General features: G+C 36.8%; 2 protein-coding genes across 4 annotated transcripts in view; both read left to right on the top strand.

Annotated features, from left to right (window-relative positions):
- The window catches only part of LOC125658701 (telomeric repeat-binding factor 2-interacting protein 1-like), a 37,949-nt gene extending 36,051 nt beyond the window's left edge, over window positions 1-1,898 (top strand). For all 3 annotated transcript variants that reach the window (XM_048890063.2, XM_048890065.2, XM_048890066.2), the window contains exon 13: window positions 1-1,898. This exon is cut by the window's left edge and continues 2,428 nt beyond it. The gene's annotated coding sequence lies outside the window, so the exon portion shown is untranslated.
- Window positions 1,899-3,373: 1,475 nt separating this feature from the next.
- Window positions 3,374-11,755, top strand: LOC125659726 (protein shisa-5-like). The gene is made up of 4 exons (XM_048891496.2): window positions 3,374-3,524; window positions 9,185-9,314; window positions 10,614-10,687; window positions 10,977-11,755. Exons 1-4 carry the CDS (start codon window positions 3,455-3,457, stop codon window positions 11,240-11,242), a joined length of 540 nt encoding a protein of 179 aa, XP_048747453.2. The 5' UTR covers window positions 3,374-3,454; the 3' UTR covers window positions 11,243-11,755.
- The last annotated feature ends 378 nt before the right edge of the window (window positions 11,756-12,133 follow it).

Below are 12,133 nucleotides of genomic sequence, written 5' to 3' on the forward strand. Positions count from 1 at the left end.
AAGAGCTGGGTTGATACAGATTTTAAAGGTTGCTGGAGGGAAATTTCAGCATTCCATAAGTGCAGGATTTGATTGTATTTTGGGTTAAATTTCATGGTTGTCATTTTGTGCTAAAATGGAGGAAACAATTGCTTGGTTTAATTTCTGAATCTTATTCAACAGGTCATGAAGATTAAAAACCTTGTGAAATATTTCTGTTCTAGGCTAGAACATATATTGGGGCTATTGATTTGAAGAAGAAAACAATATGTTAGATGACCTTGGGAAAACGTATCACACACTATCGTTCTTCATAATTATGGTATTGCACAAGATAAGGAAACCGACTTTCTGTTGATCAATCATTCCCATTCAATTTATCAATATAAAGTTACATAATACCAGGGTTAAATTTCCTTAATGATTGATATAAGGAAAAATTCATATCAGATTTTGTCCTTGTGACTGTTGGTGAGGGGAGGATTGTCTTTAAATAATGTGCCCCAGATTTAGGATGAGTTTCAAGTTATCTTTTTAGATTGAAGTGTATTGGACTATGCATGAATTTTACATCTTTTTCCCCAGATTCTGCAGCCCATTTTCGACCAAACATCACAGCCAATTATAGCTTTAACCGACTTGTTGAATTGAAATGGTGTATATAGCAATTACATACATCATTTTAATGAATTGTAAAAAGTAAATATAACACCACACTATCATAATGGCAGATGTTCTTTTCATCTTATGATATTTACATTTCCAATGTTTTTGTACCGTCTGTAATTCTGTCTGACACTTTAACCTTGTGACAAGACCTTTCGATGGGTACCAAAATGTTTGACCATGTGACTTTGGTCATTCTGTCTGAAACTTACCTTGCTAATAACTTTTAAACAGTAAGTGTTGGAGCTTTGATATTTCACATGACTATTATTCCTTGTGACAAGACCTTTCGGTGGGTACAGTGTACCAAAATTTTTGACCCAGTGACCATTCTAGTTTAACCCACTTTTTGAAAACTTGAACCTTGCTAATAACTTTTGAACAGTAAGTGCTAGAGCTTTGATGTTTCACATTAATATTCCTTGTGATAAGACCTTTCCGTGGGTACCAACAATTTTGACCTTGGTATTTGACCTACTTTTATAAAATTTGACATTGGTCGTAACTTTTAAATGGTAAATATTAGAGCTTTCATATTGTACATGAGAATTCTTGTGACAAGATCTTTCTACCGGTACCATGGTATTTGTCCTTGTGACCTTGGCCATCCTTAGAATGGAGATGTGTAGTATTGCAAAACCATGAAGACAATTCTAATTATAGAAAAGTGTATATGTAGTATTACACAACCACTAGGAGAGTTCTAATTAATGTACAATTTCACCATTAAGACCATTCTAATTTTAAAAGCGTTCGCTTTGTAACATCGTTGGTTTGGAATGTATGTTCGCCCTAAAACGCGTTCGCCCATGACGCCGTTCGCCCTTATTCCCGTTCGCCCAGAGTCCGATCGCCCTAAAACTTGTTCGCCCATGGTCCGTTCGCCCTCTTATTAAGTTGAATGTCTGAAACATAGGAATTCTTCATTTTTCTATACATATTTTTCTATAGATGAACCAAAAAAAATATTTTTCACGTATGCAACGGGTCTTACTAATGACCTGTCATACCAAATACCTGACTAACAGAAATTTACGACATTTGAAGGTTTTATATTAAATTTTGTAAGATATATTCCTGAATATGAATAAAAATACATTAGATTAAAGGCTATTAGAAATAATTTTCCCAATTTTTTTAGTCATTCATAAACATTATTTATATTTTATTGCTTGATATACATGTATGATATATTTGGTATTTTGGAGTATGAAGGTATAATACTTGGTAATTAAAAATTTTAATGAATTTTTGTAACTGTTAATTTATGATTTATCATCAGAGCCATGTTCATTCTTATATACACAAGCTGACATGAAATTGAAGCTTTATTGTTCTATTCTATCCCATTTAATTCAGTTCTGTGTGGATGCCTCATTCTTTCCCTCTTTCTGCATATGGATAAACAAGAAACCTAGAAAGTTTCAAAATTTATTTATCGTCTGATTCTCATCATAAATAAATATCAAACAAGCACTACAAATTAAATATCAAACAAGCACTACAAAATAAATATTTAACAAGCACTACACAATAAATTTTTGACAAGCACTACAATAATAACTGCAAAATATGTGACATATCACATCACAACCAAACACATGGAACACCAAACAGTCATGTCACGTCGCCCCAGAATTATTCACAAGAGGAAATCACTTTTCATTTCAAGACACACGGAATGATTTTAAGTCACTTAGTTCACTCGAAGTCAGTGGTGTCGACTGAAGGGCTGTAACACATGGAGATGGCACGGAGGAAGTGACTTGTAGACCATGAATCTGTCATGTACTCATCCCACGCTTTCTGGATCCTCTTCTCTAAAGATGTGTAGCGACGATTGATCTCCCTCTCCAAGTCTCCAGAACGAACAGTAACATCAAAGTAGCCCCGCCCATGTCAAGATGTAAACATGGGTAGTGATTGCTGCTCCTTCGCCAAACGGTCGGTATTTAGATGTGAGAATCTCATATTTCGGATATGACATTAAAAATGAAGGTCCCTTGTCGCGACAGGCGTTGGCACACTAAAGAATCCTCACTTCTACGACCCTGGACGCTAACCATACTTCACTTGGAGTGAAACATTCTCGATGGTACGTGAAGTATAAATGGTGTTTAATCATACATATATATTTATTTATTAGATAGGACACACACTTTTTAATTAAACATCTGATATAAGATAGTAATTTTTTTTTTGTATTTTTAGAAGATGGGACATTGGTTGTTTTTTAAAAAAAAAATGGAAATATGGAATGCACCGGTCCCCCCCCCCCCCCCCCCCCCCCCCCCCCCCCCCCCCCCCCCCGTATAATTTCGTAAGACATGAATTTGTAGACATTTAAAAATATGTATCCCTTTCCTTAATACATTGTCTTCTATTTTTTTAAATACTTTTTTCTCACTCACAAATGTCCTCTCTGGGAAGTCCCTATATCCCGTTGTTTGTGTTTACAATGTGACGTACGTTTTTAATGCGGTGTGGAACACCGTAACAGCCATGTTGAATTTGCCTTTTATAAATTCAAATGGCCATATCTTGAAAACGCCCCAACATAAATTTATCAAACAACTTTCATTTACCTTTATTTTATACACACGTTCAAAAAATCATAGTGTAGAAAAATCCCCAGAGGGGCGGGGGGGAGGTAATCAAAACGTCTAGGTACGATATGAAAATGGAAACATGATCTTATTTGACCAGGAAAGAAAACTTCCAGCTTTCATTTTCGACTCGTGACAATATTAAAGTTGATCGTTGTCATGGATTCACTTCCGTTTGAACACTGCTATTCCTTATCATCAACATGAAGGCATCGGTGGCAGAATCTCCGGTTGTACTTTTCAGTCTGGTTTTATTTCTTGTCTCTGATGTCGGTAAGCTATTTTCCTATCATTTGTTGAAACTTTGTTTAAAATATGAATCAAGGTTTGATTAATATCAGATTTTTACTAGAGTGAATTTGCATAGCCATTGAAGTATATTAAAATCGATGCTCCAACTTATTGGAGCAGTATCAGGTAGCTTATGGATTGTTTTTCAAAGGCAAACCATATAAACAATTGTGTAAATTTATACATCTCTGATCTTTGACACAAGAGATGGTATTATGTATCCTACAATTCATTTTGCTTATACTTTCCAGAACATCACTAGATGTAATATAGGACGTCCCGTTTCGACATTATAAACCCGTACTCTATAATTAAATTGACCCGGTTATATAAAATTCACCCGGGTTATAATGCGCGCACACTAGATTAACGCACACCCCTAGTGGGTTGAATTAATTCACTCCTTATGGTCTACGATGTGACTTGACTTAAATTAGGGTCATGTTTCATTGACTGATCCAGCGTGGACCCTCCTGGACATTTTGTCATGAAATGATATTTGACAAGCCCACAAAGGCCTTAGCCGCGAAAGTCAGTTGTTATCATAACATTGCCTGCCGCTCAAAGTAAAAAACAAAACCGCCATGTTGAACATCTATCGTCAGATTACAAAGCCAGTGGAACCTTCATAATGTAATATATGATCCAACTAACTTTCCAAAGATTGTTGAAACATGTATAGATCTAGCACTCAGAAGCAATACAAATTCTTTTATTCTTCCCTTTTTTGTAGCACACACTCCGCATTATGTCTAGGAGTTCAATTTACCATTCATAAACAATGTACACACAGTATACCAAAGGGAGATGAGAGCCTTAATTACCAGATTAAACAGATCTCAATAAGGCATTACTCAACCGCGAGATGAGGTTTTCAATTATGCTGATATTGACGGTGTGTACTCTAAATTTATTCATATTACAAATAAATGCATTAACCTCCACATACCTACAGAGGTTATATCACCATTAGGCGTAGAGACAGCGTTCTCGTGATCACTGATGTTAGAAGTTTGATGAAAGATAAAGCAGTCCAAACAAAACAAAATGTAGATTTGTTTTCGAAATAAAGTCATTGATGAATTTAATTCGTTCTCCAAAAATTACTTTTGAAAAAAAAAAAAACCTTCGACAACACTTCACCAGGCAAATGGTGGCGAATAGTAAAATATTTTTCAAGATTATTGATTTCATATCCAATGTTTAAATAATTATTTATTAAAGTAAATAGCAATTACTGTACTGTTTTGAAAACTATAAGTAGATGCACAAGTTAATGCATGTTTTCTCCATAACAATGTACAAGTGTATACGCTTATTTTGCGATTTAAAATTCCTTCCTATTCATATACTTTACTTCCAATGTTAAAGCAAATTGTATTACATGTACAATAATGACTTAAACCTTATAAATAATTGTATTCAAACCCAATAACCCTTTTCTTGTAGCCGGCTGTCATTAGTTATAGCTTTTATTCTTTGCAAGTAGCTGATTACAAGTAAATGGTTACTAATAGCTAGCTTTTCTCACTTTCAGTAGTGGGTTACTAGTAACTGGCTACTAGTAGCTAACTTTTCCTGGTTCAAGTAGCTGGCTATTAGTAGCCAACTTTTCTTTATCAAGTAGCCAGGTACCAAAACCCAACTTAACCGATCTATTGTATACTAGCGGAAAAAAAGAAATTGTGCATTATAAAATAGTATAATTTTTCTATATTTATTGTTTATATTTATAAAATCTAAACAATCGATAAAGGTGATGTTTTTTAACAATATCGGATACTGTTTGGAGTAAGAAGTGTTAAAAGTTTGTTTTGGACACTATTCGTTAAGGAAAGCACTTTAGTTTTGACAAAATTTACCCTTCTGTCATGCCACGACTCAGCGAAAACCAACGTATTCGTGCTGTTGGGATGCTTTAAGCTGGAAAGGCACAAACAAATCGTAGCAAGACACTTTAGAGTTCATCGGAACACCATCCAGTCATTATGGAGACGTTTCCAACAATCTGGTAACACTCGGGATCGACCACGTTCTGGGCGTCCTCGTGTGACGTCACATCGACAGGACAACCACATTAGACTTGTGCACCTGAGAAATCGTTTCCAGACAGCAAGTTTGACTGATCGTAGCATTCCTGGACTTCAACCAATCAGTCCAAGAACTGTGCGTAATCGTCTGCGCGAGCACAACATCAGACCAAGACGTCCAGCGGTGCGCCCAATACTGCTTCAACGTCATCGTATCGCTAGACTAGCGTGGTGAAGACGACATCTGCGATTCAGAATACAGGACTAGGCCAATATTTTGTTCACTGATGAATCCAGATTTCATTTGGATAGCAGTGGCGACCGTTGTAGAGTGTATCGGCGCGTTGGGGAGCTAATCCGAGCTGTACCAGGACGCTTGTGTTGTACAACGTCGACAATTCGGTGGAGGTAGCGTTATGGTGTGGGGTGGAATAACAGCACGTGGAAGGACCCCTCTACAAATTGTCAATGGAAATCTCACCGGCGTACGCTATCGAGACGATATTATTTAGCTCCATGTGATACCCTTCATACAGCGACAGCTAAATCACATCAATCTGCAGCAAGGCAACGCAAGGCCACATGTTGCACGTGTAGTCAGGGAATTTTTTTGTTCAACAGGATGTCGATGTCTTGCCTTGCCGTCATTGAATCAACAACCCCTATCGGTTAATGAAGGACGCTTACTCCTCCCAGGCACCTGATCCCATCCCCGGTGTTCACAGGGGTCCGTGTTTGCCTAGGTCGTAATTTTGCATTTTTTTAATAGGAATTATGAGATTGATCACTGTTCGTTATCTTCACCGTTTTATTCCTCCATTGCATAAAAAATCTCATTTTAAAAGGAAATCCTCATCTTGAATACAAGTACAACTTGCATTATAGTTGTTTAGAAAACTGTTCCAATATGTTTCCCACCACTTGGCAATTGCAGCATATTATTGAAATTTTTGTTTTAATATGCTAGTGGTACTATTATAACTTGTATACCCACACAGCATCATTACAAATCAAGGCATCTGGATACTTTGATTTCTTTTATAATTTTTGGTTCTTTTATTTTTTTCTCTTACCCTCTTTTATCATATTCAATATGTTTTGTTTAGTGTTTACTATGCAAATTAATTCATGTTCTGTATTCTCTACTTGGCTGAAGGTAGCAGCCACTAACCAGCAGCTAAATAAGCCCATAGAAGCTAGCAGTCAATAAGAAAATGTATCAAAGGACTGAAAGTACTCAGACGGAATGCTAAATTGTACCATATAATCGATCAAAACAATCAATAAACATAATTTTGATTATCAAGTGTAATACTTGATGGTGTTTGAGCTCACCTGAAAGTTCCTCATGTTGTATCACATATGGTCGTAATGAAGGTTGATAAATTAATTTTTAAAGAGTTTACAGAAGGAGTATGGACTCAAGGTAGGGGACCCCTTGGGCTATCATTTTCTACCCTCAGTTTGGGGCTGTAGGGGTACCACGTGGGGGCGTCCGAGGGTGGAGACACTTTTCAGACCTCTCTAATGATTGAATATGGGGTGATTGAATGACACAAAATCGACAAAACGATAAACAACAATGAATACGAACCCATAAAGCACTACATGTAACAAGGGGGTCACGGCGGCCCTTGACGGCAATTGGGATCACCAGACCGTTCTGAATTTTACATCACATACAATTAAGGTTAATAGCAACTTAGTCCACAACAGGAGTATGCAGACAAGATAGGAGTCTCCTAGGACTATCCTTTTCCGCCCACAGTTTGGAGCTGTAGGTACCATCTGGGGCCTCCCGAAGGTGGGTGGGGGGACTTTTAAGACCACTCTAATGATTGACTATGGGGTGATGGGATAAAATAAAGTTGATAAAGGGCTATAAAACAACGAAGTCAAATATAAAGAACCGTTAAAATGGGTCAAATAGCCTTTAAAGGATAATTGAGCTCATCCGAAAGTTCCTAATTTTACATCAAGTAGGGTCATAATGAAGGCTAATAACAACTTAATCTTTAACGAGTCCACAAAAGAAGTAATAGTATGAGACAAGGTAGGGGATCCCTAGGACTATCATTTTCCACCCTCAGTTTGGAGGTATAGGGATACCACCTCGGGCCTCCCGAGGGTCGGCCCACTTTTCAGACTTCTATAATGATTGAATATGGGGTCCACTACCTTGCCTGCATACTCGTTTTGAGGACTCTTCAACGATTAAGTTATTTGCCTTCATTATGATCCTACATGATGTAAAAATTAGGAACTTTCAAGTGAACTCAATTGCCCTTAAAGACCACTATGGCACATTATCAGTTTTGTTCCGTTCGATCACCACATATCCAGTCATTAGAGAGGTGTGAAAAGTGATCTCAATCTCGGTAGACCCCGGATGGTACCAACACAACCCAAAACTGAGGGCGGAAATTGATAGTCCTTGGGTCCCCTACCCTGCTTCCATACTCCTTCCATGGACTTTTCAAAGATAAAGTTACTATTAATATCAATTAGAATTCTTTGAACTGTAAAATTCAGAACTGTCAGGTGAGTTCAATTGCCGTTAAAGGCCGCCGTGACCCGTTTTAAGTGTTCAGTGGGTTTTTGTACATTGTCGTCTACGTGTATGTCTTCTTCACTTTTGTTTATTTTATCACCCCATATTCAATCATTAGAGAGGTCTGAAAAGTGATTCCACTCTCGGGCACCCCCACGTGGCACCCTTACAGCTCCAAAACGAGGGCAGGAAATGATAGTGTCCTCTACCATATGTCCATACTCCTTTTGTGGAGTCTTCAAAGATTAAGTTGTTACGACACTATGCGATGCAACATGAAGAACTTTCAAGTAAGCTCAATTGCCTTTAAGATTAAGAATATGTTTTTTTTTAAACATATCAATTTTGATCGATTATTTGCTAAGTTTTAGTATTTTGTCTGTTTCAGTCCTTTGATGAATTTTCTTATTGGCTGCTAGCTTTTACGGGCTTAATGGCTGCTGGTTAACTTAGTGGCTGCTAGCTTCAGCCTAGTGTATTTGCTCAACCCCCTATCCTATCATTAGTGTTGTACTTTACATGTAATAATCTTTTCACTAAATATATAATGAGACACTCTTATCAATTATCATATCCATTGTAATTTCTCACTGTGAACGTTACCGTGTAGATTTACATAGACACAGCCTGCTGCCTAATCAGATAATAAAAGTTTGCCATGAAATAATGAAAAAACTGCGCAATTAATCAATTTCGACCATTGAACCGAGATGTTTTTCAGTGATTACGAAATAGTGCATTCTTGAAGCTAAATGAAATCGTATTTTACTTAAAATTGGTTTAATTCTCCTAGAAGATGTCGCTCGCGAATTTTGTTTCAGAAAAACATTGTAATAAATTGCAAGAAAGTTGATACTGTTTAGTTAATCGGTTTGAATGTCAAACTCGAGATTTAAATCGCATTTATCTAGATATGTTAGAAAACAGGAATGCCTCGTGATTAATTGAATTCCTGATTGCAGGTGCTTTTGGTTTGATTTTTGGGTTTTTTGTGGTTGTGACATAGATTTGATCGTGTAATTCTATGAAGACTATCAGCCTTTGATGATTATGAATTTCAGTGGCCGGGATTTGGGGTGAGAAGTGTGGGACAAAGAATTGTTTCTATGGTTATCATTGCTGCAGCGATTCCACAGGATACTGTTGTCCCGATGGTTTCATCTGCAGTGGCGCCATCTGCATCAACTTAGCGTGAGTCTCTCTCTCTCTCTCTCTCTCTCTCTCTCTCATGTCCTCCTGATATGGATGCAGACACTTAATCAGTATTTTTATATATGAACTTATGTGTGCTATGTTGGTATAGTTTGAGCTCTGTACCTGCTCATCTGAACAACCCCTATGAATGAGAATTTTCCTACTTCGTATTTCTAGAATGATAGTTACTTTTCAGAGATTATATTTCAGATGTCACTTCATATTGACAGCGTGTGCTCTGAATGTTGATTGGTAATGTCTAAAGTATTGAAATATCAAATACACTGTAAAAAATGTGTTTAGAGTTCAAACACTTTTCTAAACACTTTGTTGTCACACCTTTTTTTTTTTCTTTTTACATGTTTAGATCCTAAACATGTTAAATTTCTAAACACGTATGAGAAAGTGTTTAGAAATTAAACACTTGTGTGCTTAGAAATTAAATATGTCTAAACACATAAATGGAAGTGTTTAGATTCTAAACACATAAGCGTTTAACAGCTAAACACTTCACTACTACCTCCTTTTTACCTCCAGAAAAACACTCAGGGCCGTAAATTAACCTTCAATTTGGAGGAGGCAGGAAATTAGGCGGGGGTCTGGGGGCCGCCCAGGCCCAGGCCCCCAGACGCTGAGCACATTTTGTGCACACTGAACACGTTTCGTGCAAAATCCTTGATTCTAGGGCCTTCTAAGATGTTACTTGACTAACTCATTCTAAGAGAAAGATTTGGAATGCTTTTTAAGGGAGGTATCATGTTCTTAGTTATTGGAAACAACATAAATTCTAATGAACTTTAAATTTTATTTTTTTTGGCTCAAAAGTTGGAGGAGGCAGCTGCCTCCTCCGCCTCCATGTAATTTACGGTCCTGAACACTTGCCTAGATCGTCAACACTGGTCCACCATAAGCACAGTCTGATCTGATCATTTCCTTTGTCTCTTATCTTTACGGCGAGAAAACGGCGCGCAACGTAAAAATAGCTTAAACGTGTTTAGATATTATACATGTCATGTTATATGCGTTTACGCATTAAACACCTATCTAAACACGGTTAGTGCTAAACACGTCTTTTATGTGTTTAAAATCTAAGCACATTTTTTACAGTGTAGGAATTGATGCTTTTTAGGGTTCATGGAATTGTATAAGTACTGCGTGTAACTGCATCAGTATAAAGTATTTCAAAATCCAATAGGAATGGGTATCCTTGAGAATAGGGAATACTTTTAGGAGACACCTTGCACATCACGGCGTTGCTGTATATTGTGTTACGATGATTTGTTTTTTTACGCACAGAGTCATCATCGCTCCCATTGTCATCGGCGTGATCGTTATTGTGGTCATTGTTATCATTGTCATCGCCTGCAAAAGTAAGTGTATAGAACATTTGGCGTCTCTCTCTCTCTCTCTCTCTCTCTCTCTCTTATAACCTTCTTACATGGATGCAGACACTTAATCAGTATTTTTATATATTTCAGCCGTCTTTACAATATTTTCTTGATAGCATTAGAATGATTTCAATAAAAACGACAAAAGCTAAAATATTGATTTTTTTTAAAAGCCAGAATATCATTCTAAACGACAAATACTCTCCTGATGAATAATTTAAAATTGGTCTTTTCAATATGGTACACTATAAACTATATGTATTTTCCCCAGAGAAAAGAGCCCAGGGCGTCGTGATTGCTCCTGCAGCCGGCACGACTGTTGCATACAATGTCCATCAGCAGACGACACAGTATGGACAGATGCCGACACAATATGGACAACCTCAACCGGCAAACTACCCGTATGGATATCCTGCACAACAGGGTTACTCCAGTAACCCCCTACCCCAAGATCCGCCCATCTATCCCGGGCAACCTCAGTCCTCATCCGGTCCAGCTTACCCTCCCGCACCTGCAACTACTGAATATAAACAATGAAATCGATCAGTGCTAAATGGACCAATCAACATTCGCGGATCCATAAGAATATTTTCGCTGTACAGTAACACTGTTGAAATTCAAGTTAATGATTTTTAAATGCACTTAGATATTTTACATAGTTGAACTTTGTATATTCACTTTTATTTTAAAATTTTACACTAATATGACAGAGTGCAATTGCGCTTTCACCCCCAAATACATCATTTTGTGAAAAGAAGTTTTGTTGCAATATGGATGGATTAATCCCCGTATGATAAAACATCAGAAAACGTTTGTCACTAGGATGGAGGCCAAACAAGGAAATTGATTTTAAAAAGTCGATTTATTTTTTTCAAACCGATTTTATTAGATAGTATGCTCATGTTACTTGTTGCTGATTAAATATTTTCCATATTTTACGGCTGCCTCCCGACATAACGCTAATAATTAGGATGTTAGTTGTCTTGTACGTTGATACAGTTATTACTATGTATATATTTTTAAAATAAAGTATATTGTTATTTCATTTAACATGATAGACAGTTACCTCGTCAACAAAAATGGAAAAAAAGGAAATATATTCACATGTAGTGATTAGTCATTCAAAAATTCACTTTGCTAAACATCCCTCTGATTCCATGCGTAAGTACTCTGAAGTTGCAGCAAAAAGATGCTGGAGTTCCTCATTGACAATCGTAATATTTGGTAATCAGATCTTTCAACAGTCCTGTTGGAAATCCGATTGGCACGGATTGCGCTATTTTGTTAGTTGACCCGTTTTTATATTCTTACGATGTAGAATTTATTTAAAAGCTTCTATATGACAGAATTTATTCAAAAGCTTCTAAATGAGAAATAAATTCTTGTCTTGACATTTAGATATATCGACGACGTATTATGTATTAACAT

The sequence above is a fragment of the Ostrea edulis genome, chromosome 9 (assembly GCF_947568905.1).
Source record: "Ostrea edulis chromosome 9, xbOstEdul1.1, whole genome shotgun sequence".
Lineage (NCBI taxonomy): Eukaryota > Metazoa > Mollusca > Bivalvia > Ostreida > Ostreidae > Ostrea > Ostrea edulis.

What these genes read in the sequence shown, in the direction of transcription:
- LOC125659726 (XM_048891496.2), top strand. Translation starts at nt 3,455, where the DNA reads ATGAAGGCATCGGTGGCAGAATCTCCGGTTGTACTTTTCAGTCTGGTT. An exon ending in GCCATCTGCATCAACTTAGC is followed by an intron (nt 9,315 to 10,613) that starts GTGAGTCTCTCT and finishes TTTTACGCACAG; the next exon opens with AGTCATCATCGCTCCCATTG. An exon ending in CATTGTCATCGCCTGCAAAA is followed by an intron (nt 10,688 to 10,976) that starts GTAAGTGTATAG and finishes TATTTTCCCCAG; the next exon opens with AGAAAAGAGCCCAGGGCGTC.